At 50.8% G+C, this 25,728-nt stretch overlaps 2 protein-coding genes and 1 long non-coding RNA gene across 4 annotated transcripts; 1 reads left to right on the top strand and 2 right to left on the bottom strand.

The window, feature by feature from the left end:
* Nucleotides 1-116: 116 nt before the first annotated feature.
* Nucleotides 117-7,153, bottom strand: PNPO (pyridoxamine 5'-phosphate oxidase). 2 transcript variants are annotated; one of them, XM_054585339.1, is made up of 7 exons: nucleotides 6,945-7,153; nucleotides 5,588-5,712; nucleotides 4,300-4,399; nucleotides 3,396-3,449; nucleotides 3,041-3,169; nucleotides 2,652-2,722; nucleotides 117-2,149 (listed from the first exon to the last, which is right to left on the bottom strand). In XM_054585339.1, the coding sequence occupies exons 1-7, from the start codon at nucleotides 7,080-7,082 to the stop codon at nucleotides 2,020-2,022; spliced, it is 747 nt and encodes a 248-aa protein (XP_054441314.1). In that variant the 5' UTR covers nucleotides 7,083-7,153; the 3' UTR covers nucleotides 117-2,019. The 2 variants fall into 2 exon arrangements, with proteins under 2 accessions (XP_054441314.1, XP_054441313.1); XM_054585338.1 differs by having other exon boundaries at nucleotides 2,020-2,431.
* Nucleotides 7,154-7,349: 196 nt separating this feature from the next.
* On the top strand, nucleotides 7,350-19,109 carry LOC129080101 (uncharacterized). Its single transcript, XR_008530156.1, has 3 exons — nucleotides 7,350-7,400; nucleotides 13,622-13,777; nucleotides 18,921-19,109. It is a non-coding gene; the product is annotated as an uncharacterized LOC129080101 (long non-coding RNA).
* On the bottom strand, nucleotides 14,562-23,908 carry SP2 (Sp2 transcription factor). The gene is made up of 6 exons (XM_054585337.1): nucleotides 23,828-23,908; nucleotides 22,084-23,058; nucleotides 18,356-18,668; nucleotides 16,803-16,977; nucleotides 16,411-16,604; nucleotides 14,562-15,752 (listed from the first exon to the last, which is right to left on the bottom strand). Exons 1-6 carry the CDS (start codon nucleotides 23,888-23,890, stop codon nucleotides 15,652-15,654), a joined length of 1,821 nt encoding a protein of 606 aa, XP_054441312.1. The 5' UTR covers nucleotides 23,891-23,908; the 3' UTR covers nucleotides 14,562-15,651.
* Between the last annotated feature and the right edge of the window lie 1,820 nt (nucleotides 23,909-25,728).

The following is a 25,728-nucleotide window of genomic DNA, read 5'->3' as shown; positions in this document are numbered from 1 at the left end:
GCTGGACGCCCCACCTCCCCAGGGAGGAGAAATGAGGCGCTGCTCAAATCCCCCTACTGCCCTCCTTCCTAGGGTCCCCGGCAAGACCAGGCCAGATTGAACATTAACATCACACATGTCTTATGAGTTTTTATTACAGATTTGGCAAAGTGATTGTTGGACAGAGAATAGGGAAGGAACTGCTGAGACCAGGCACAAAGCTGGGGGTATACACATCTCCCAGTCACATACACAGGATAAGGTAGGCGAGGACACCCTAGCACCCTCTCCTGTTGGTTTCGGAAAGGCCAGCGCTGCGCCTTCCTGCACTCAGGCTTGGTGGGGGAATCGACACTAAGAGGGCGGCCCTTGGGGGAGCTGGTCAACAACAGAGATGCTGGGGTACATGCCCATACAGTGGAGTGGGGGCAGGTCATAGAGGGGTAAGTTCAATGCCAATGTGCACAAATAGTAGTCGGTTCTCTTATCCTGGCTTAGTCACAGCAAACATTTACCCAGCCTGGCTTTTCTCCACAGCCTGTCAGCCCCTCATCCAGGCTGTCCCTGGTCACCAGACTTGTGCTCAAGGAAAACAAATACAGTTCAGCACAGGCCTCAGCCGAGGGTTCCTGGAAAATCCACTTGTGGGGGTGATAGGCAGTAGGTTTAGAGGTTGAGGCCAGTGCACGTCACCTTCGGGGGTCCTGTTAAATGCGGGACGGCATTCAGCGGGTCTGGGGCGGGCTCCTGAGCGATGCCAATGCTGCCTGCGTCCTGCCTACCACACAAGGATCTAGACCAGGGGGTTAAAGCCTTGGCTGCAGAGTTCCCTGGGGAGCCTTTACCTTTCCCAAAGACCAGGCTGCCCTCAGACTGGTGAAACCATCGCTAAGGGGAGGATCTAGGATCATCAGGAGTTTTAAAGCTCCTCTGGGGTAATTCCAGTGTGGATGAAACCCAGTGATGGGAGGAGCAGGGGTAGGGATGTATGAATAGTCAGAAAGGCATAATCTCCGTAATAATTTAATTTTATACGTGGAAATTAAAATAAATAATGCTGTTTATAAACAAACATGGAAAGTAAAGCTTGATTAAAATCTTCCTGGCCCGTAGGTACCAGCACATGAATCCTTTCTATAAAACTCCTGACTGGGATTGAATACTTCCAGGAACAGAATCCTCACTACCTAACGCTCACTCCCCACTCCCTCTTGAAATCTCTCCCGATATTGAGATGAAATCTGTTTCTGTGTAATATTCCCCTATGGGTCCTCTGGAGCTACAGAGAACAGAATCAATCTTTTTCCACATTTCTGTGCTTCAGACAATGGAAGGCAGCTATCAGTAGGGTGAGTGCTCTAAAAATATTGAGTATCTATTAATAAAAGAGTTAAGGTTCTTTTGTTTGCAATCAACAGAAGTGGATTCAGTTAGTTTATGTAAAAAAAGGGTTTGTTTTTTTTTTTAGAGACAGTGGATGTTTGAGGCAGGAGGAGGAACGGCACGACCCAGACATGGGAAAGAGGCACCCAGGACCGCTCGGGGGGCTGCAGGAGCAGCAGCCAGGGCCTGTTGCTTCTTGGCTGCCATTAATGACCTGGCGACAATGACGCATCATGCTCTGGGTCACTCCATTTCAAATATCAAGTAGTTGACAAGAAAAATTGATGGGCTAGATTGGCTCAGGTGCTTATGCAGCGACCAATCAGCTTTGGCCAATATGGCTCAGTCACAGTGAAAAGACAGGGCTGCTGGGGACCCACCCGGTCACCAGAGAAGGGAATCACATCAGCGGCTACCTCTAGCAGGGGGTGTCCAACCTGTGGCCCGCGGGCCGCGGGCCGCCCAGGATGGCTGTGAGCGTGGCCCATCACAAAATCGTAAATTTACTTAAAACATGATGAGATTTTGTTGTGATTACGGGTTGCAATGTATTTAATGTGTGGCCCAAGACATACATCGTCTTCTTCCAGTGTGCCCAGAGACGCCGAAAGTTTGGACACCCCTGCTCTAGAAGAGAATTATTCCAGTAAATTATTGTCAAAACCAAGAAAATAACTGTGGGATTGTTTTCCTTTTGCGATTCTCTATGCCACCATGACACTCCATCAGACAGCTCATCAGGAGCCAAAAGAGTACAGAGTGCTCGAAGGGTGAGCTCTGCAGGCCCCTAAAGACAAAGATGGGGAGGGAAATGCATTGAGTTTAGAAAGGCCTGGCTCCCAATCCCCCTCCCTCTCTCAGCACCCAGTCCTGGCTCCAAGGGGCACCACAGACGGGGAGTCAGGGAGCAAGTCTCTCGTAGAGCCAATCTTCCTCCCCTTGGTGGGTCATGGGTCCCAAAGGGGAGTCCCCCGGCAGGAGGCTCCGCCGGAAGACGATCCGGTCGTGCAGGCGGTTGGTTTGGCCTTGCCAGAATTCTATCACCTGTGGGTACAGGACATAGCCACCCCTACAAAGAGGAGCAGAGGTTTCAGGGCCCGGTGCATGTCCCTCAACCACGTTACCGCCCCCGCCCCTGCCATCCCAGGGCCCCCCGAAAGAAGTTGCTGGCATGTATCTGATGAGGGCTGACAGGGAGGAGCAGATCTGTGATTCCACAGACAGGGTGACTTCAAGTAAACGCAAGAGTCCTGGTGTCCCTTTCTACATGACTACCAGGCATCACTTACCAGTATTTTGGCTTTGGCACCTCTTGTTCCTGGTAGAGCTTCTCCAGCTCCTCTTTCTTCTTTCTCAGGTACTGTCCGGGAGAAGGAGATGGAGCAAGGGCCAGACCCAGTCAGTGAGTCATTTAAAAACTGCTTACTGAGCATGTGCCTGTGCCAGCTGCTGGGGACACACGTGAGCAAGGCGGGCTGGCCTTGGCTCTCCAGGAACACAGTCCAAAGGGAGGGCCAGACGGACACAGGAGTCCCATTTCCCCGGTCCCTGTCCCCATCCCCCCAGGGAGACCATCCGTCTCAGTCTGCTGGAGAAAGCCCTGGCATCCCGGGACACCACCTCTGGGGATTAGCCCGGGCCCTTGGCACCCGGACGACTAAGAGGGAGCCCCACTCACCTCTCGATCAGGGATCACAGAGCTCTGGTGACTGACCACAGCCCCGATCCGGCTGCTCTTGGGGCGGGAGTGGAAGTAACTTGCGGCCTCCTCCTCTGGCAGCTTTTTCACAGGGCCCTCCACACGCACCTGCTCAGGCACGGCCCTGGCTACATGGCATTCAGTGCCGCCCACCCTCCCCACCAGCACGGGCCCCACCACCCCTCCACTCTTGGCATCAGCTGGGCCAGCCCATTGAGAGTTATTTGAGAGGCAGGATATTTGCCCAGCCCGGGGACCTCCAACGCGCTCATATATAAACTCAGGCCCCTCCCCCTGCGGCCCACCCCAGGCTGTCCCGGGAATGTTCACTCACCTGCCGGTTTAGGGGCTCCCAGTAGAAGACTAGGGAAGCAAAGGGATTAGAGTCCTGGAAATGAAAGGGAATCCATAGCGAGCCATCAGGACAGCAGGAGGGTGCCTCTGGCAGCAGGGGGAAGGCAGGAAGTCTGGTCCTGCAGCGCACAGGTCCACAGGAGATGCACTCAGTGTAACATCTCATTTAAACCCTCAAAGGTAGGCCTTCTTTTACAGGTGTGGAGATACGCTCACAGGGGTTAAGGAATGTGCCCAAGTTCACCCAGCAAGTGGCAGATCGGTGTTGGACAACTAAGCCAGCTGGACTCCAAAGCGACGCTTGCCATTTCTCTAACCCACAGATTTGCGAGTTCTGAGAAATGCATGCTTGGCTGGCAGGGACTCGGGGAGGGCGACTCACTTGGACTTATGAATTGTACGTATACAAAGTGCCAGCTCTGCCTGACAGCAGAAGAGGTCCTGGGGGTATAACAGATACAACAGATGCAACCTCTGCCCCCGCAAAGCTTACCACTTAATAGAGGACACACACATTAATCATATAGAATCATATACACACACAGTTAGAAACTGAAAAAATGGCAGGGAAGTTGCTAGTTATAATGATAGCAAAGAGCATGAGCGGCTGACTGAGTGTAGGAGTTGAGGAGGCTCTTTTGAGGAGGTAATATTGCAGCTGACACTGGAGGGATGGGAGTTACTTAGGTAAACAGATGGCGGGGGCGGGGGTTGGAGAGAGCACTCACGCGTGAATGGCAAGGAGAATGGCAAACGCGAAGGCCCACAGACAGCGTGGTGCTGGAGCACAGAGCACAAGTGGGGTGGGGTAGGGTGGAGTGAAAGGTAACCAATGAGGCGAGGGCTGGACTCTGCAGTCCTGAGGATCTATCATGAACCCTCACCAGTTCTTTTCCCTTTCGGCTCTCGAAGTTAGTGAAGAAGCGGAAGCCATCCTTGCCAAAGCCCTTCAGCAGCACCATGCGGGCAGAGGGCTTCCCGTCTCTGCGACGAAGAGCAGAGCGCCACGGTCAGAGCCCACTTCAATGTCGTTGCTGCCGCCCCGCCCCCCAGAATGACTGAGCACCCCTCCATCTGCGTCCCTTTATTCCACACTGTCTGGGCACTCAGGCCACTCAGTCCCACTTGCCCTTAGGGATTTGTCCTGAATGTACAACAGGACACTGCTGGCTAGGGCCCTGTTAGGGACTGAACTATGTCCCCCTAAAATTCTACATGGAAGCCCTAACCTCCAGTGCATTTGGAGACAGAGCCTTTTGGGAAGTAAGTAAGGTTAAATGAGGTCATAGGGGTGGCACTCTAATCCAAAAGGACTGGTGTCTTTATAAGAAGAGGAAGAGACTCCAATGATCTCTCACTTGCTCTCCCTGCATGCACAAAAGAAAGGCCATGTGGGGACAGAGCAAAAAGCAGCCATCTGCAAGCCATGAAGAGAGGCCTTACTAACAAACTCTGACAGCACCTTAATCTTGGACATCTAGTTTCCAGAGCTGTGAGAAAATAAATTTCAGTTGTTTAAGGCACCCTGTCTGCAGTATTTTGCTTTGGCAGCCCTAGCAAAGTAACAAGGCTCTAAGAGCAATGACAAGCAATAATGCAATCAGCCAGCGCTTAGGGATCACAGAAGGTGTAGTTCTATCAGATCCTCTGCCCAGGGCTCTAGGGGATACCCAGGGCACAGCACAAGAGCCCTGCCTTCAAGGCCTTATATTTTAGTGAGCGGGACAAGAGGAGTGGGATAAGAGGCTAATATGGGAGATGTCTCAATGGTTGATTATCAAGTGAATGATACAGCCAACCACTGTCTACATTTTGAGAAAGACAGAGAGAGAGCTTCATGGAGAGACCCCTGGAGATACAGCTCTTAAGGGGCATCCAGAAATGGGGTAGGTGGGGAGATAAGGGAGGCATGGGTGTATGGGGGTGTTGTATCAAGGGCAGACATGAACGAGGCACTGCATTTCATCAATGAAACAGAATTGAGTGAAATATGATCTCTGGTTTACAGGTAAGGACACTGAGGCCCAAAGAGGTTAGGTAACTTTCCTGAAACTGCACAGCATGTTAATAAAAGAGCTAGAACCATAGAGTTGTCATCTATCACACTGAGAGCTTCCTAAGTGTCCTACTTCATCTGTACCTTCCCACGGAAGGGCCCATAGCTATGCCCACCTGGTACAGGTAGCCAGACACATGGCATTGGCTTCCCCTATGTCAGGACACTGAACAGCCTCTTCGAACCATTTGGCAAACTGCTTCATGGGGTCCAGAGAGGTCAACTGAGACTCCTCAAATGCCTGGGAAGGGAGAGTTTTATTTCGTTTAATAAACAAAACACTTATGTTGCTTGATGTATATGTAGAACTATTCCAGGCACTTCTCAAATGTTAACTCATTTAGTCCTCATGTCAACAATCTCATAACAAAAAAACATTACCCAGGAAATAGCATCTGCTAGCCCCACACTACAGACAAGGACACAGGCATAAGAAGGTGGAATAACCTGCTAGGTCCCACAGCTAGTGAAGGGTGATGAATCAGGATTTCATGTCATGGGTGTCAAACAAACCATTGAAAAGCCTTAAAAAAAAAAAAAAAGACAAATTCTGGGCTCTGCCCTTGTAAATTCTCATTCAGTACATCTAAGGTTTAATGGAAAACTGCATGTTTAACAAGGATTTCTGGAAATGCTTCCCTGGCCTGGTAGTTCAGTTGGTTACAGCATTGTCCTAGTAAGCCAAGGTCGCGGGATCCCAGGTCAGGGCACATACAAGAATCAACCAATGAATGCATGAATAAGTGGAACAGCAAATCAACGTCTCTCTCAAGCTCTCCCTCTTTCTCTTTCTCTCCCCACTCCTCTTCTAAAATAGCTAAATTCAATATTCTCTCTAAAATCAATAAATTAAAAAAAAAATCTCTGGAAATGCTCACATGCAACCAGAGGCTTTGGGCCCTAGTTTCAAAACAGCTCTCTTGGTTCCTCTCCAGGGGAGGGAAAAGGAAAAGGATTCCAGGTGGTGAGCGAAGGGAAAGAAGGTAGGAGGGAGCTAGGAGCGTTCTCCCCTCTTTTCCGTGAGTTAGTCCCCCTCCCCCATGTTTTCACTTAACAACCATTTATATGCCTATTGTCCCGGTTCTAAGTACTTCACAAACATCTGAGTCCATCACATGCCCGCGAGGTAGGTACCATCACTTCACAGGTGAGGAAACTAAGGCCCAGAAACGTTAAGTAAACTGCCTAAGGTGATGCGCCCCTTGAACGGCAGAATTCCAGCCCTGGAGCCTCGAGACCGTGTGCCCTTACCCACCACCACAAGCTGCCTCCCGAGCCCGCCTGCGTCCCGGTTTCCCCGGAAGCTCTCCCCCGTCGGTCGTCTTTGAACCCTCTTGTCCCACAGGGATGACCCCAAGCCCTCTCGCCCCCACGGGGTGGCCCCAGAAACCCCGTGGGGTTCTTCCCACTCCTCCTCCTCTCCTCAGACGACTTGCGATTCCCCGCCCCTGCGGAGACCCTGCCCAGCGACACCTCTTGGTCCCCGCGGTAACTCTTGCGCATCGGTCCCAGGTCCATGACAGTTCCTCGGCTGCACAGGTGACGAAGGTAGTGCGGCCACTCGACCGATCGCCCTAACGTCACGGTGACGCCCCGCAGCCTGAACGTCATGGGGCCGTCGGCCACGTGACCCGGCGTCTCCGGGCGGCGGGTTCGGTTGTGTTCGGAGCCAGTTTCTCAGTCCGGAGTCTACCCGGGGAAAGGAAAATTTGTCAGTCGCCAAACCCAGCTCCCCTAAGTCCTCGGAGCCAATGGAAGCCCAGGGTTGGAGGAGGGAGCCGGGCACTGGGAGACCATTGGTCTCAGTTTTCCAAAACGAGGCCAATTAGAGCGAGAATAGGGGAACCCAGGGGCCAATGGGCGGCGCCTCGGGGGGCCGGAGCAGGGAGAGAAGGAAATTCTGTCACCGCCGTTAATACGCACGTGGAGGTTTGTTAAAGACGGAGGGACTGCTGCGGCCCAAGCTGGGGTCGGGGGATGAGCCGCAGGCAGCTTGGGGAGAGTGATCGGTATTAGGTGGCTGGCCTCTGGTAGGTGCCTAAAAACGAGCTTACTGCAGGAAGTGCTCCCTAGAAGGGAGCCTGGTGGCTTGGGAAAGACAAAAGGAAATGGAATTAAGGGTCAGACCCTGAGGCAAGATGATGGGGAGACACGGAGAAAGGGGCCATCTGGGTGGGGGGAAGAAGTCGGGGTTCGAGAGTGGGAGAGGTTGAAGTGACTTGTGATCCTTCCAAATAGGTGCTGTGTAGTCGTGTGGATGTGTTGTTTTTGGGGGTGGGGGGTGGGCGGTGGGGTTAGAAAGAGACTGTGGTGTGAGAAGGAAGGCAGCTGGCTGTGAAAGGGAAAGAGGGAAATTTAGGATCAAGCTATTCCCAGACCAGAGTCATATTCCTCTTCCAGCTCTGAACCCCCTCTCTCCGGCCTCATTTCCTTCAGGAGAGAGCCTGCTGCTCCCTTTGCTCATGGCTCCCCCTCTCACGGTGGAGCAGACTAGTCGGTGCTCAGGTAGATGGAAAGGCTGCCTCTGGCCCGCCTCCCCTGGACCCTCCCCCTCCTTGCTGAGTTTCCCCTTTCTCACATTTTGCCCTTCTCAGGTGGTTGGGGTCCAGTACCTTGGTCAATGCCAACCCTAACGGAGGGCATAGGAGAGTAAGTGGCTGTGCAAAGCCTCTTCCAGGATGTCAGATGCGGGGCTGAGAAGTGGGAAACCTGCAAGTGCCCATCCCAGCTTTGACCTTGCTCGGGCGGCCATGGGTCAAAGCCTCTCTGTAGTCCTGGTTTCTACCATCATCAGGAAGGCCAACTGCAGGAGCCATCTAGGCAGGCACCTCAGGACTGTGCCAGGTAAGGGAACTGCCTGCTCTGCCCAGGTGTCTGCATTACAGCTAAGCTTCATAAAGTCCTACATTAGATACCTGACACCCTTTATCATGTGCACCTAGCTTGATCAAATAGAATCTGGAAGACAGATTTTCTGCAAAGAAATAATACATGTCTCAAAGCTTAATAACGTCGACCGATGGAGTCTCCACTGGTTGGAATTTTTTGCTGCATTGTTTTCCTCCATGAACATGAGAGTTGACTGGACTTTCTTTCTTGTTGAGGTCGTTTTTCCACATATGAACATTATTGTCTTCCCCTCCTCTCAAGCACTTGTACTTAAATCTGTGTAAGTAGTAATTTGCGCCCTTCAGCTCAGATGGTTTTGTTCATGGGTCCTTACTCTTAGCATTCCTGGGCTATGCTACCCTGGATCCAGGATTCCAGGGCACCGAGACCAGGACCATTTGAGTGGTTTGCTTAAAAGCCAGGAGCTCAGTACAGTTGACTTTGAACAACGCAAGGTTTAGAGCCGCGGGCCCCTCCCCAGTTGAAAATTCCCATATAACTTTTGACTCCCCCAAAACTTAACTCCCAGTAAGTAGCCTACTGTTGACCAGAAGCTTTACCAATAACATAAACACTTGATTACCATGTACATGGGGGGACCCCTGAAAATGCTGGAATTTATTTATAAAAAATTGTGTATTTATTCTTTTATGTTTAAACTTCAGCCACCTTCAAAGTACTCTCCATTTGATGCGATACACCTATCAAGATGTTTTTTCCACTGCTCAAAACGGTGTTTGAACTCATCGATTTTGATGGCTTTTAGGCTTGTGCCATTTTTGTTTCACCCCTTCCATATTGGCAAAATGTTCCCTTTGAGGACTTTTTTCATCCAGGGAAACAAAAACAAGTTATCTGGGGCAAGATTGGGTGACCTCAGAGGGGTCACGGGGGATCATGCCAGTTTTAGTCAAAAAGTGCAGAACACTCAGCAACGTGTGGGCAAATGAGCTCATAAATCACCCATCATGACATGGGCAATATTGTGGCAAGAGTCTTCAAAAAAAAATTCACTGAAGCTGAACACAGCCGCTCACAAACAGCGCCAGCTGGTGCACTGGTACAGCTGGGTTCCTAGAACACTCCCCTAGTGGGGGAAGCCTGTGCTACAAGGAGCCTGCCTTCCAAAAGATAATTCTGGTTTTTTTTTTTGGGGGGGGGGTTCTGTTCCCCTCATATTTTACATGTTACATGTATTAGATGCTGTGTTCTTAGAAAAAAGTTTTAAAAATTATTGAGAAAATCATACGGAAGAGAAAATACATAAACCGTATTGGAAAAAAATCCATGTGTAAGTGGACCCGTGCAGTTCAAAGCCACATTGTTCAAGGGTCAACTGTATAGATGTTTATTCACTCAGTTGACATTCGTTAAAGACTTCTTTTGGAGCAGGTGCTGAGCTAGGTGTGAGCATACCAAGATGACATGGTTCCTGCCCACAGGTATTTGCAGTCTGCAGGGGGAAGCAGATCTGTGAGCTGGAGTTACAGGTACTCCTTTGAAGGTGTGGGAGCGAAAAGGAAGGAAAGCTTCTGTAAAGGGAGCAGACATTTGATCTGTCTGAGTAAGTACATGTTTGCCAGATAGACAGTGGAGGGGGCACGCTAGGAAGCGGGAACAAGAGTCCAGTCCAGGCGTGTTGGGGATACTGGGAGCAGTGTGATCCTGCTTGTACCGGTGGTGAGATCACAGGCCGGGCACTTGGGCAGGGGCTCGCGCGTGCCAGCCGAAGACCAGGCAGGTGGCTCGGGTGAGGCTTTTACACGATTCTTTTTTATCCTGTGCTGTTGTCCAAACAGTGTCTAAATCTTGTTTTTTAAAGACCAGATGAGGAGAAAAAGTAGATTCCAACAGCCTCTCCCATCCTTGGCAATGAGTGAGGAAGCTTGGAACTGGTTGCCTTTTAATATTTTCCCCTTCGTCTTGAATATAAGAAGTAGGCTTTGTTGTGCTTTTCTGCCTAGTGGGATTTGGTGTCTGGATCACAAAGCAGCCCACAGAGCAAAAGGAAGGGGGGCCATGCCCGCTGGCTGTGCCTCTACTGCTGTAACCTCAGCAGAGGTTTTTTTGTTTGTTTGTTTGTTTGTTTTGCCTGTGCGGGAGAATTAAAATTTTTATTGTTACTGCTTTTCATTAAATATTTTGCCACCCTTCCCCCCAGCTTTGTAAATTTATTAATCTTTTCTTGAGAGAATCTTAGTTGAATAGAAAATACACTGCAACATTTCATTGTACAGAAAGGCACACTGTTTCTCCATGTGAAACAAAGAGGCTGTGGGTGGGCCTGGGGACTAGGCTTTGCTTGTTTTCTTCCAATGCTTTACATTTATGTTCTGAAATAGTCTTTTAGTCTAATTGTTTGATTGGATTATATATTTCAGTTATAGCACAGTGATCGAGTTTTGGGACCTGGTGATCACATGGATAGTGGGCAAGGGAGGTCAAGACTGCAGTGCTGTCTACAGGGAAGCAGGACCCGGGGCCCGAGTTCGCGGGTGGGCCGAGACGCAGAGGAGGCGATTGGCTCGCCAGGAGGACTTTAGGCGACTCGGTGGTGCTGTGCATTGCAGCGCAGCCTGTTGGAGGAGGCAGTTCGGGGGAGCAATGAGGTCACTATCGGGCCTCTGGAGTGTGAGGGTTTATGGGACACTACGTGTGGTTGGGTTAGGTAATCAAGCCTGGGGCTTCACATAGAAGTCTGGGCTAATGAAACCAGTTTAGGTGTCGCAAGCCACCGAAGTGGCACCTGAAGCCACGAGGGAGGATGAGAATGTCTGAGAAGGGCAGAGGGTCTGGCAGAGTTAAGGAGGACTGTGGGGGAGGGGAGAGGCCCAGGAGGATGGGAATGATGCTGGTGATACAGTGCCCAGCTTTCCAGGAGGCTGATGGCAGGCTGGGGGTGGAGGGGGCGGGTATGTGCTTGGACCCTTAGGCCCAGCCTTGGGGTGAACTCAGGACACACTTGATGCTCTGCCAACAGATGCCTGAGTCCCAAGTATGGTTATCGGAGGGCCCAGAAGAGGGATGCAGAGGAGGTTGACTTTTACCCGAGCGTCCTGCCTGTGGTTATGGGGTTGACTGCTCACGTGGTCCTTGCATGTGCTCATGGATCTCTCTGCAAGTACATCCCATGGTTTTCATACACATTCCCCATTAGAAGCCTCTTCATGGGATTGACCACATCACTGACTTTGTATGGCTCCTTCTCGACATGCCAGCCAGGAAATGCTAACCTGTCATGTGTTAAGCCAGTCTGTAGCCAGGTACTAGACATTGTGCGTGGGGCTTGGGGGTTTTTTTGCACCTGGTGGGAGTCAGGTCAAGTGTTCTTAGTGTCCAATTGGCTGGAGGGATGTTAAGCTTTCCCAAACTGCATCGAGTATTTTGGTCTTTTTTTTTTTTTTTAAGATGTTATTTATTTATTTTTAGAGAGGCTAAGGGAGGGAGAAAGAGAAGGAGAGAAACATCAATGTGTGGTTGCCTCTCACACTCCACCTACTGGGAACCTAGTCTGCAACGCAGGCATGTGCTCTGACTGGGAATGGAACCGGCGACCCTTTGGTTTTCAGGCTGGCCCTCAATCCGCTGAACCACACGAGCCAGGGCCTGACCTGAGTGAGGTCGGAAGGCATCAGTCTCAGTCCTGGCATTGGCTGCCTTGGTAGTTAACGCATGAGCCACAGGCAGAGGAAGAAGGAGGTCTGGTGGCGGGTTCCCAGGCAGGCCCGAAGGATATGATCTGGTGGCTTCATAGTTTCATCGAGGAATCCAGTTGGTCCTTGCTTTTGGCCTGCCCTGTGGTCATTTCTCCTTTCCTCTTGCCTGGGGTCCTGATGAGCAGGTAGGTGTGTGACTCTCCTCTCCAGCCCCGATTCTCTGCCGTTTCCCACCATGGTTTTCGCGCACACCCCTGCTCTTTATTCCATCTTCTCAGGCTCACTTCCTGCCTCTTCCACCCCTGCCCTAGGAAATCCAGCTGCCACCTCTCCTGAGATTACGGTAGTTCTTTTCATGGCTTTATCCCCGCCCCGGAGACCTTAGACCTTAGTCAGGTCGCAGGAGGTCTCTGTCCTGAGATAGTGTCTCACCCTGACTCAGGTTCCCTGGACCCCACCACCACGTAGGCCACAGCCACATCCGTGAGCCAGGAGCCCCTGACAGGTCCCGGTACCTGAGATGCTGCAGGCGGCCCCCATCACCCTACTCGCATGGGGCCTCAAAGGGCCCTCAAAAGCTGACTGTAAAAATGGACTGAGTAGTTTGAAGGAAGCCTGAGTTCTATGTGTTGATTTTTTTTAAAAAAGGTACTTTGCTTGGATTTGCCTTCAGTATGGGGGAACTTCCCCAGCCCCCTTTTCTTTCCAGCTTGTGATCCTAAGATCCGGGATCAAAGAGCTGCTGGGATCACTGAGCAGCCAGGTGCGGGCGTGGGGGTGGCTTTGGCGCAGATGACCCCGGGGATGGAACTTGGGCTTGCATGGCCTCGCACTGTCAAGCTGTTGGGCATAGCCTGCCCCCAAATTTCAACCAGGACCCATCAGGTGTCCTGGGTGGTGGGGTCTGGCCTGGGGTGAGCTTGGGTGGCATTGCACCAACTGTCCCCATTCCCTGCAACTCACAAGTAAATTAGGAGTTACAGCAGATGAGGGTTAATTTGCCACCAGGTTCTCTGCATTCTGCCCTCATGCCATCTCCTGGGCTAGGCAGAGCACATTCTCTTGCCCCCTTCCTAATTCAGGCATCCCATAGGCAGCAGAGATGGCCAGGCATCACATGGAACCAAAAACACTGGAGAGGGACATCCTGAGTGTCCGCACTCATCTGCACATTGGGGGCTGGCACCCTCATTTCCCCGGGGTGCTGCGGAGTCAGGTCGACTTGAAGCAGGTGACTTGGAATCAGTTCTCAGGAAAGCCAATGGGGAACGTGGGAGAAAGAGGTCCATTGTTATTGTCCCCCTTGTCTCTACTGATCCCGATTCAGGATTCAGCAAGGCAGTTTTGCAGTCGCACAATCTGTGCGTGAGGAAGAGAGAAATATGCCTAGTCTTCCACCTGCCAGTGCAGTGATAAGATGTAGGGCTGATGGGCTCGTTAAGAGGTGTCTATGCCAGGGCAGATCCAGCTGTTGGCCTGGTATCACCCGAAGGACTTGAGGATGGGTAGGATGGGTCTCGGGTCTTCCTTCCCGTTAACGAGGAAGGAGTCAAGGGCAGAAAATCTGTGATCCTTCTGAGACCCATCTCCCTTTTCTTTCTTTAGCTGGTGTGAGAGTGGACTGGCTTTAAGGAAAAGCTGTTTGCTTGCAAATGCAGGCCCGTGGTGACAAAAGAAAGAGCAACGGAATGGATAGCGCACAGTGCACACACAGCCTCACCGCTCCTGCTCTGAACAGCGACCCTGGGTGTGTCCTTCGAGGTGAGTGAAAGGCATTGTCATTGTAAGGAGAGCACAGATGCTCTGCCTGAGAAGGACTGGCCTCTCTGAGAAGGACTGAGCACCCAGATGCTCAGGCCCCTGTCAGTGCCTGAGTTAGCTCCAACCTAACATCGCAACCCTGACCTCCTTAATAGCTCTGCTCCCCAAAAAGGTCTGCGCCAAAATGTCCAATCTGCAGCACTTGCTAAACCCAAAATTGGCTTGCTGCTCTCCCTGGTGCTGGGGTGAGGGGCAGAAGGAAAGCAGAATCCCTTGGGTGGAGGTGGGTTCCCAGTGAGGCCCTCTGCCCTGGGAAGGGACCGTGGCCCCTTGGGGAATTTCGTTTTCTCCTTCTGGAAGTGGCTGAGCCAAGCCCCTCTGGCCCTCTCGCCCATGCTTCTTGCTAGCAGGCTCTGAGATCAAAGCCTTTTTCCAGGGGTTAGAGTTGAGTGGAAGAAGTCTGCTGGAGGAAGACATTGCTGTGACTTGAGTCTAGGCAGGGTGTGCCTGCTCTGATCTGGGTTATAGAACAAAGCAGGGACACCTACGCTGTGTCCCGTCCCCCTGGAGGTCCCACCCAGGTGCTCTGGACGCTCATGCAAATGCCCTGAGGTCTGTGCTGCTGAGGTCCCTTTCGGGTCGGGAGAGCAAGGTCCCGCCTTGGTCCCAGGGCGGGTCGTTCTGGGCAGCCGGGGTTCCCTCCCCTGAACCCCCTCTCTGAGCTCTCTGAGGGCAAAGACAAAGGAAGCTATGCTGCCAAGTTGCAGATTTTGCCTCAGGCAACTAAATTTATTAGCAAGAAAAAGTTTTGTCAGCCCAATGCTGAACAACAAAGTACATTGTTAATAAAGGATAACAAATCTGTCAATCATAAAACATACCTCAAGCAGTTACAACTAAAAATAAAGTTGGATTTTGTTTAATTTAAAAGCCTCAAAAATAACAAGCAATATGTTTTTAAACATGTAGTAGACACAATTGTCTATTATACAATATACACTGTACATAACTAGAGCTGGGGCCGGTAGCGGTGGGTGAGATGAAGGGAGAGCAGAAAGGTTCAGGATGTGAAGTTGGTTTTATCTGAATTTAAATTCGAGTTGAAATGCTGTGTCGTTTAGAAAAGAGAATTGCTAGAGTGAGAAAAAAATCCGTATGCTCATCATTGCCCCCCAAAACCCTAAACTGAAAGCAGGCATGGGGGAGGTGAGTAACAAGGACAGGGAGCAATTAAATAAAACGTCTTTAAAGCACACACAATACACAGTGTTCATTATCTGAAGTAGAGTATAAGGCAACGTTCTCCATAGAAAAAGGGGATCGGGGAGTCCGTGGGTAGCTTTATCTTTAAATAGAAAGTTGGAATGTGCTGGAGAAGAGTCGTGGCAGGGCCGGGTGTGTGGAGTGAAGGCGGCCGCTTGGGCGCCGCGGGAGATGGGTGCCAGTGGTGCCCTGGGTGCAGGGCCTGGGACACCCGAGGTGGCTGAGGGGCCAGGGAGGCGCGGAGAGAAGGGCATGGCACAATGATGCGACTTGGGCAGTGTTACAGGGTGGGGGGGCTCACTTTGCTCCTCGACGGAGTGAAATTCATGTTTTTCCTTTGGAAATAAAGGTTCCCACTCGTCCTGGTTTAGAACGTCTCATTGGGCATAGCCAGTGTCCACGGTCTGGTGAGAGGGAAGGGCCAGGGCAGAGCCAAGGGCTTCAGAAGGAGGCGTGTGTGGGGCAGCAGGGCCCCTTCCGGTGGGGACAGTTGCAAAACAAGGGGGAGGGGCTGGGGGCGGGCCCAGGGCAGCAGTGGGCCTCCTTTCCACCCGGGACCCAGGCGGACACCAGAGGGACTGCGTCTTCGAGGCCTCCTGCCTCAGTGGGCCTTACAAGTTCTTTGTAACCAGGTGGGTCTTGTAATGTTTGGTGAGGTGGTCACTCCTCATGAAGCGCTTCTGACACTGGGCACACTCGAAGCGTTTGTCCCCTAGGAAGAGGAGATGCCCGTCACTCACAAAGCCTGTTCACAGACATTATCCCAGCCCCCCAAAAGGAGAAGCACACGTGACATCAAACTTGTGATGTCAAAAATAATACTGACATTAATTGGATATAAATGAGTAAAAACAGTGAAATGATTTCAGGAGGTGACCGTGAGAGAGGAGGTGTGGGGAAGCAATTAACGGCATGGACTTAGGGTCCAGAAGGCCCGCAGCTGACCCCGCCTGCACCGGTCACGAGCTGCGTGACCTGGCCACCTCGCTGTGCCTCTGTAAGATGGACACCATCGAAGCATCCGCCCCACACAGCTGTTATGAGGGTCAAAGCAGTCGACCTGTGAAGTGCGCAGTACCGTGCCGGGCGTACTATGTCAGTGCTTGTGAAATAAGTAACTGCGCGGCTACGGAAGAAGGCATCAAGGCTGCGTTGGGAAACGCATCAATTCGCTTTGGGAAACACTGTGATAAAGGAACGGCCTAAGAGCATTTCCTGGGGGAGGCCTGGACCCAAGAAGAGAGTCTGCAGCTCTTGCTCAGTGTAGCGGTTCCTCAGCAGGGCCAGGAACCTTAATGCTGCTGAGGGCGATGGGGGGATGGGGGCAGGCCGGTCTGGGCGGGAGCGTGCCGCTGGGGACGGACACAGACCTGTGTGGGTGCGGGCGTGCCGCTGGAGTTCGTCACTCCGTGTGAACCTCTTTCCACAGAAGAACCAGTTGCAGACAAAGGGCCGCTCCCCAGTGTGCAGGCGCACGTGGGCCCGTAGCAAGGATGTCTTCCGGAAAGTCTTGCCGCAGTCGGGGATGTGGCATACGTGCTTCTTCTTGCCCTGCTCTCCAGACCTGGGAATGGAGAGCGCAGTGGAGGGAATGGGAGGAGGAGTGTGGGGTGGAGGTGGGAGGCGGGGCAGGACGAAGAGCACAGGAGAGGTGAGGGGGCTGGTGGCGTGGAGCTGCTACCTTGTCCCCTCTCGATCTGTGTCCCAGAAAGGGGCTTGGGGAACAGGGCACGTGCCAGGCTGCCAGTACGGCTCCAATTACCTCTTGTCCCCGTCCTTGCAGTTGGGACATGTGCAGGCCATGCGGCGCCGCTTCTCCCCAGGCTGGGCCTCCCCGGACAGGGCCTGCTCCATCTGCAGCTGGATCTGGGTGGGGCTCAGCCCGCTGATGGTCAGGTTGTTCCCAGAAACGTTCTGCACCGTCAGCTGCTGCTGCCCTGTGGGGAGCAGGAGGGCATGGTTGCAGTGAGAAGCCTGAGGGCGCAGAGGAGGGAGCCTGACACCCTCCTCCCCTTCTGCACATGATCGGGATGGACCGCAGCAGTGAATGCTTTTGAGAGCCTGTTATATGCCAGATACCATTTGAGAGGCTTTAAATGTATAAATTCCTTCAACCTTCATAATCCTACAAAACAGGTACTATTATCCTCCTTTCACTGTTGAAGAAACTGAGGCTCAATAACGTATCAAGGTCACACAACTAGTAAGTGGCAGAACTCCGATCTGAACCCAGGCAGCTGACTTCAGAGTCAGTGCTACTTCACCACACCGGCTGAATCCGCTGTCAGGGGCTGCCCACATGTGTGAACTGGGAAGGGTCTTGTCTCGGGTTGTCTGGAGGAGTGTTTCTTACAGAACTTCCTCCAGTCTTAGACCCTTGTGAGATACCAGCTCTGCTCTCAGGAAAGTCTGATTTTTGTTAGTAAGAGTAAGAAAACAGCTCTAAGGGCTTTGGAAAAAATCAAGACCTTTAGGACTTGCATAAAGCCTTTCAAAGCAGGGGAGTGTCACCGACCTTCTGCTGGTTTAAGAGGCCACTGCCCTGGAAAGGGCCCTTCACCTAGGTAAAGGCAAGGCAAGGAACCATTTTTGCCAGGGAGCTACAATGTTCCTTTGATGATTTGCAAGGCTGCTTTCATACTGTAAGTATTACCACATATTCCTACTCAACTAAAGTGAAACACAAGGTATTCCCACTGCCAAAGGCTCCCTCCTTTCTTTCCAACCTTAATGCAAGGCTTTGCTCATTCTGGAAGCCTCCCTTCAAGTTTTTCTACCCAGGGCCTCCCTTGAACATCTGTCTATGGTCTCTATCAAACTAACATGCATTTGTGTGTTAGCTAGAGAGTTTTCCTGAGCATATCTTATTTTCTCCACCATATTCAAAGTCTTCAGCTGTCAAGTGGGGCCAACGTACATTCTTTTTTTATTTTTTAAAGATTTTATTTATTTTTAGAGAGGGGGGGAAGGAGGGAGAGAAACATCGATCGGTTACCTCTCACATGCCTCCAACCGGGGACCTGGCCCACAACCCAGGCCTGCGCCCTGACTGGGAGTGGAACAGGCTATCTTTTGGTCTGCTGGATGATGTCCAACCCACTGCACCACACCAGTCTCGGCCAACATACATCTTAAACTGCCTCACAGGGCTACCATAAGGACCAAGTGGACATGTTTGTAAGCTGGGAGGGATGAGGCAAGTGTCAGGCAGTATCCTCCCTGCTGTTACTGGGAAGCACGGGGCTTGCCCACAGTTGCCATGGGAGGGGTGTACAGACACACTACCCACGCCCTGGCCCAGGGGCTGCCTCTTACCGCCGGTGTTGGTGATGGTGACAGGGACACCCTGGACCTGCACACCATTGATGTTGATGGTCTGCATGGCCTGAGCCGCCGCCGCCAGCTGCGCTGCATTCAGGCTGATGATGCTCCCGGCAGGGGCGATCTTTGGCAGGGGACGCTCTTTCCGGAGTATTGCCGCCGAGTGCTTTTTGCTGGTCCCGCTCGGATGGGGAGCACGGGAGGCAGGGCTGCTACAAGTGGTGGTAGAGGTGGTCACGGCCGTTGCTGGGGGGCTGTCCTGGACCAGGACTGTCTGCACCTCACCGGAAGGCGTACGGATGTAGACCTGGAGGGGCCACAAGGAAGAAGTCAGTGTCCCCGTTGAAACCAGGCTCCCGGCACCTTTCCGTGAGTGCAGTGTCGTCTCCCTGCCCAAAGGAGTGGTGGGAGTGCCCCCCTGTCTGCCCAAGCCCCCTCAGACTAGCCCAAGCCGAACCACGTACTTGCCGCCGGCCAACGAAGGGCTGCCGGCATTCCTAAGCTACGCTGGCAAATGGCGACTGTTGATTTGAAACCAAACATTTCATTTATTTTGCAGGGAAAAAGAGAAATGCCAAATCTCAGAACTGGAGAAGCATAAGGCCACTAAATGATGACCTCAGAAAAGATGCAGTCGCCATGAAATGAATGAAAACAGCTCAATTTGGAGAAAAAGGTTTCTCCTATTCAGACTGGCAAAGATGGAAAAATAAAATACAATGCTTACTGTCGGTGAGACAGCAGGGAAACAGGCACTCACTCGTGCGTTAGGAGTGGGAGTGTGCAGTGAGCCGTCTAGGCTTGCTGGAGGGAAATTTGGGAATATGTGTCAAAAACCTTAAAAATATGCATGTTAGAGCCTGATGGGACAAGGGCATGGGAGAGCTGCGACAGCCGTGGGAGACTGGTTACATGCACAGGAATTGACCCAGGAAGGAAATATATTAAGGGTAATGGGAGTGAGGATTCTCACTGTCAGAGAAGAGAGTTACAAATAGGGAAAGGGAGAAAACTAGAACGAACCCTGTGGTATTCGGTGGGAGTTAGAGGTCTTGGTAAAAACTCTTGGGGAGAGAGAGAGAGAGAGAGAGAGATATATATATATATATATATGAATATATATATATGAATATATATATGAATATATATATATATGAATGATGCATGATATATGGAACAGAAAGAGGGCATTAATGGAAAAACCAGTAACATCCCAAACTAGTCTGGCAGTTTAGTTAACAGTAATGTTCAGTGTTAGTTCCTTGGTTTTGACAAAGGTGCTGGCAATGGAAGATGTTTAACAATGGGGGAAGCCAGGTGACACATATACTGTCCTACGACTGCAGCCTTTCTGTAAATATAAACTACAATAAAAAGTTAATTTTAAAAATCTCTATCATAGTAAAAGATACCAAAACAAGGGGGCAAAAGTCTAATGAGGAATGGGATATTTACACAGCCTCAAAGTGATATTCCTGGGCGAGGGGGGACAAGCAGAAACCCACAACCTGCATCTAGTCTTGAGAAAACATCACATAAACCTAAACTGAGGGACATTCTACAAAATAAACTGCCTGCAGCTTGTAAAGACTGAGGCACTGTTCCAGATCAAAAGAGTCTAAGGAGACGTGATGATAAAACGCAATGTGTGGTACTGGATGGGAAATTTTTGCCACAAAGGAATTATTGGGAAAAGTAGTGAGACCTGACTGGGGTCTCTGAATTAAGACATTAGTGTGTTTCACTGCTAATCTCCGACGCTTGATGGTTGTATTGTTGTGTAAAATGTCTGTGTGTGTAAGAATTACACACTTCTACAAAGCATTTGGTGGCAACTTATGCGCAAATGATTCAGGGGAAAAGTCCTTTGTAAAAAAAAAAAAAAAAATATCCCTGCTGTGTTTGTGACAGGGGTTATTGATTCCTAAATTATTTAGGACTGTGTTTCTCAGTTAAGAGCAAGAAAACAAATCTCATGTCATCTCAACATACAAATTTCATTTCCAGTTTTCTGATATGTGCCCTTTTGCAAATCATTGCTATTTTCTGTGTATCTGAAGTTTCTGTTACTAGAAAGCTTTTTGTTCACAATGTAGAGCAGGGATCAGTGAACTTTTCCTGTCAAGGGCAGGCAGTAAGTATTTTGGGGGCCTTGCAGGCCATGAGGTCTCCACCATGTAGTGCAAATGCTGCACGAACGGGCATGTCTAAACATAAATGGTCGTGTCTTAAACTTTATAAAAACAGATGGGTGGGCCAGATTTGACCTGAGGGCTGTGGACTTACCATCTCTGATACAGAAAACAATACATTTTTTAAAAATGTGCAGATCCTTTGACTTACTTTGAAGAATTTACTTAGCTCTATGGTTGGAAACAGCCTAGGTATATAGTTAACAGGGTATTAGTTGTGTAATAGACTCCCACCTCAGGATAATGGAAAACTTATGTCGTCATTAAGAAATAACGCTGTGGCTAAAGCTTTCTGCACCTGTACGATTATTTCCTTAGGAAGCCCTGGGTTTAGGCCCTGCCTCCGTCAATCTTAAGACACAGAACCTCAGGAAAGGGAGGGGAGCCACTGCAGAGGATGCGTGCACCTGTGAGGGTGTCTTCACCTAGTTCTTCGGCTGCAAGGTAGGTTTGATAATGGAACCTCACAGGTATTGTAATAAGTAAATTAAAGAATTTAGAGAAAATCACTTGGCAATACGTAGTACGCCAGGAGGGAGGAGGCACTTGAGGGCGGCTCTCGTGACTTCCATGGCCACAGCTCAAACACAAGGGCACTTCTCCACCCAGGAGATTGCCCAACTTCCTCCTGTGACTCACTGTGAAGCCTCGGTCCTCTCTATAGATGACTAGATTACAAATTCCTCAATGGCAGGAACTGTTTTTTTCATATTAAAAAAAATACCGCCCTCAATGTTAATGGTAGCTCCTGCCACACATAAGAGACAATGAATTGAGGTGGAAGGGTTTAAAATCTGAGTTGAATCCTGGCTCTTGTCATCAACATATCATGAGATCTGGATACTTTATAACTTCTCTGGGTTCCAGGTTTTCCAGGCATAACCTCCAGCACTTAGTAGGCACACACAACAAATAAAACCTGCCTCACAGGGCCAAGTATTAGAGCACCTCAATAAACACCAAAAATAAGAGCATTCTCGTTGAAATTAACATCCCAGGTGACTAGCCTAAATGTTCCTGTTCTCCAACTGACTGTTTCTCAGTTTCTGAGAAAAAAATAGGCTGCTGCTGCATATTTTTTTCCTTATCATTAACAATGATCAGCATTTTTCTTGTCTTCATATCAAATTCTATGGTTCTGACTGGAATTTTTTTTCATTCTTGCTACCGTCCTGAGTATGCAATTCTATAATAAAAAACAAACTTTATTATTAAAAAGTAGGTATCTGCCCCCTACCCACCCCCTAAAAGACTGCCATAAAGAAAAAGAGGGCCAAAATATAGGTAATAGGTATGCTCCATCTGATTTCTACAGATAAGCTGTACTCAGCCCTATGAACTGAAGAGAATCCACTGATTAGGCGGAAGCGGCCACATACTGCCCACCCCAAGCAATACTGACTCCCAACATTCAGATCAAATTGGGAGACGCATCAGCATCATCTTCAAGAGCAAGCTGAATGGGATGGAGCGCTAGCCAGTTAGTGCCGAAGAGGAGAGGGAAGCAGGTGCAGAGAGTGTGCGCGGTACCTGAGTAGATGTCGGCTCAGCCGCCTGGATCTGAAAGTTCTGGGAGGGCTTCTGGGGGACAGTGGGGAGGGTGGCAGATGCTGCCTGCACCACCCTCAGGGCCTGCTGGGGGATCTGCACCACCTGCTGCTGCTCGGCCTTGGGGGGCACCACCTGGACCTGCTGGACCACAGCGGGCTGGCCCCCACCAGGGCTCTGAACGATGAGCAGGTTGTTTCCCGCCTGGATGATGTTGTCGGCTGTGGTCTCAATCAGCACCGTCTCCACCTGCTCAGCCACGGCCACAGAGGTCTGGGAGGCAGGGAGACTCTTCTTCCTGGCTTTCTTGTTAGTCTTGGACAGCGGAGTTGGGGGGCTCTCAGTGAGGAGCTGGGTGGCGGCCCCAGTGTCGCTGGTACTCATGAGGTTGTTGACAGGCAGAGTAAGGGTCACGTTGCCACCCCCACCTGTCAGCTTCACCACATTGGCCCCACTCTGCAAGGGACTGGCAGTTGTATTTGACTTCTGGACAGGGGCTGGCTTGATGGGGACAGGCTTGTGACTGGACGGAGAGGGGGTGATGATGGCCTGGTTGGTGCCAGGGATGATCTGGATCTGGTTGGTGAGATTAGGCTGCACTTGGATGGTCTGGGAACTGCTCGCCTGGATCTGAGAGACCGCCTGGTACTGGATGTTGGCATTCGATCGGGTCCCTTTGTTGATCATGGTGGGATTCTGAATAGCAAACACCAGCTGACCCCCAGGATAGGATGCACTCAGTTGTGACCCCTGGATCTGAAGTATGTTTCCTTTGGGTGACAAGATTCCAAAGCTATTCTTGCCGGGGCTGAGAGGGAGAGGGGCAGGTTTGATAGGGACGAGCTTCCGTGGTGTGGGCTGCGGAGGGGCAGGAGGCGTCACTGCAGCCTCAACAGCTGGAGGCCCAATTTTGCTACATGTTGCTGCGAGCAGGGCTAAGGGAGACGGCTGGGAGTCCTGCGGAAGACCAAGCGGAGGAGAGTAGTTAGGCCTGAGTGCCTGTTGCCCGGCCACGCTCTACCCGTCCGTCCGAGCCTCTCCCTTTGGCAGGCTCCTCCCCACTTCTGAGGCCGGCAGGCTGCCGGCATCCTCCCCCGTGGTGGTCCTGTCTCCCTGCTGGGTTCCCCATTGAGCAATTCAGGAGAAATGCCTTTCTCAGGAAGGGGCGCCCCAGAAGCAGCCCTATGACAGGGTGACCTAGCAGCTTAAACTGACTACTCCTCACTGGTCTTGTTTCTAACAGGGACACAGAACCACCCTCAGCTCTTGGAGTCCTGTTGGCCCGTCGCAGGGATTAAGGGATCCCTGATACTTCAGCTGAGGAAAGGAGGGAGGGAAGGAGTAGGGGAGGGGCGACAAGAGGAACAAACCCTCTGGTAAAGTGTTTTCTAGTGCATGGGACATGGCTTCACTGACCAGGGAGGGCTGCTCTTTTGAGGCTACAAGGAAAGAGTCTCTGGGGGGAAACATTCTCTATTTCCTTATATGGTCGGTCAGTGGGTTCTGGTGGAAATGACCTTGAGTTTAATCCTGCTTTTCGCCCCTGACCCAACTGTGGCACCTTCGATTAAGTGGCCGTGGTTTCTTAGTTCAGAAACAGTAGATCACTGAACCTTCCCTCATCTCACATCCTGGGGTGTTTATAGTGAGTGTCTGTTGTGGCTGAAGGGCAGCATCAGGGAGTCCTCCCAGCTGGTGCGGCCCTGCCCGCTCAGAGCCCACTCACCTGGGTGGTGGAGGCAGCAGGCTGCAGGTAGTCACTGGGACTCACAGCGGCAGTGGCGGCCATGCTGGTCTGTGGATCTGCTGGGAGAAAGGAACGTAATGCCCAAGATGCTCAGAAAGAACTGGTCTCAGGTCTTCTTGTTGTCTGTTTGCTGCTGCTTCTCCAAGAGAGGCTAACGACCCTTCCCCACACTAACCCCACTCAAGCTTAGCCACCCTACAGCTTGTTTCAGTAGGTGACCGGCTTCCTCTCCTCAGGCTCAGCCATTCCAGGCTGTGAGGACAGCTGGTCCTGTCTTCCCTGGACTGCCCCCTCCAGCCACCATCAGGCCTGAGATAACACGAAAAGGCTGAGATTTTCCCAGGAGGAGTTTCAGTAACTGAACTGGGCTGCCTCTGGAGCCCTCTCTGCGAGGCACTGCCTATTCTCCCTAGCTAGGCTGGAGCCCCCATCTAAGCCTCAGCTCTGACCCAAAATCCCTGCGCGCTGCTGCTGTAGCCCGATGCCGAGCCAGCCCGGTGGAGTACGAGGGGGTGGGGGGGCAGCTTCGCTCAGTCAGAGTCCCTGACAAGGAGGACGCACCCGCTCCGTGAGAAAGTCTTGAGTCTTTTATGATCAACCTTTACCACAAAGGCCCAATGGCCCCAGTATTGCTCTATAGCACATGGGGAATTGCTTTGTGTGAATTCACACTGTTATGTAAGACAATAGGCGCAGCCCCATACATGTTATCACCTGGTCGGCCCCAAAGGTATCACCAGGACTACGAAGTTAATCACCGAATATAATGAAAATGAAAATAGAGCGAATTCTATTTTTGTTTAAATGTGTATATATTTTAATATATGAACCTAACAGGAAAAAGTCTTAACATGCTAAAATGTTAAAAAACCATTATATCTTGGTGGTTGAATTTTGCTTAAAAGAATTTTTATCCTTGTTTTTTCTGTATTTTGTCATTTTCTAACAGTAAATATACTCTATTGCACTTTTTGTAAATAAAGAACATTTAGGAAATAATAAAGGGGATCTCTAATCTCTAAGTATAATATAGGTAAAATGGAAATCATGTGGATTTAGGGGGACAGAATCTAAGCCATCTTATAGTTCACAAATCACTAAAGAAAAGGACCCTGGGCAGAGCCTGACCTGTACCCTAGACCTTTATTTTATTTACTTAAATGTGTTATGAGAGTAAGTTCATTTAGAAAGTCACAGAAGTAGAAGAAGTGATCCACAGAAGGCATGGGCTCAGGAAACATATTACAGAGGCAAAAGGAGGGCCCTTGGCGCTTAGGAGAGAGGAAGGAAAAGCTACCTGCCTGCGGGGAGAGGCGGTTTTACCTGCCTGGGCAGAGAGGAGGGGACGGAAAGACACCATGGCCTCTGGCTTCTCTCTTTTGGAGGAAGATTCTTAAATGGGAAAAGGTAGAAGGTGAAAGGGAAACTTAATCCAGGACAGGTGGGGGATGAGTAAGAAAGCACACCGATGCCTTAAAAGCTGAAATGGTGCCCAGGCCCTAAGGCCACACAGACTGCACCCCGGAGTTAGGAGGGACTTGGCAAAAACACTTGTAAAAGGAGTGAGGAGCCAGGGGGCAGCTCTGGGCAAAACCCAGAGCAGAGGCAAATCCTGAAATATTAGAGGCTGATCCCTGACAGAACCCTAGACCAAAGATCGCACAGCACAATTATCGCAGTCGGGAAGCAGTAGCCATACGGAACAAGCACAGAGTGCAAAGAGACATGTCCTGCTGCATAAATCTGTTTCGGGGGTTTTGGATGAACACATCAGGTGAAAAGTATACAATGCACATTTTCTTTCAACATAATATTCTTATGAGCAAGAAGGGAAGATGCTGCAGGCAGGATACTGGTCTTGTTTGGGGTGAGGCTGACCG

Source organism: Pteronotus mesoamericanus, unplaced genomic scaffold, assembly GCF_021234165.1.
Source record: "Pteronotus mesoamericanus isolate MK-2021 breed Mesoamerican mustached bat unplaced genomic scaffold, CSHL_Meso_final contig_84, whole genome shotgun sequence".
NCBI lineage: Eukaryota > Metazoa > Chordata > Mammalia > Chiroptera > Mormoopidae > Pteronotus > Pteronotus mesoamericanus.
This window is presented reverse-complemented; position numbering and strand designations above follow the sequence as displayed.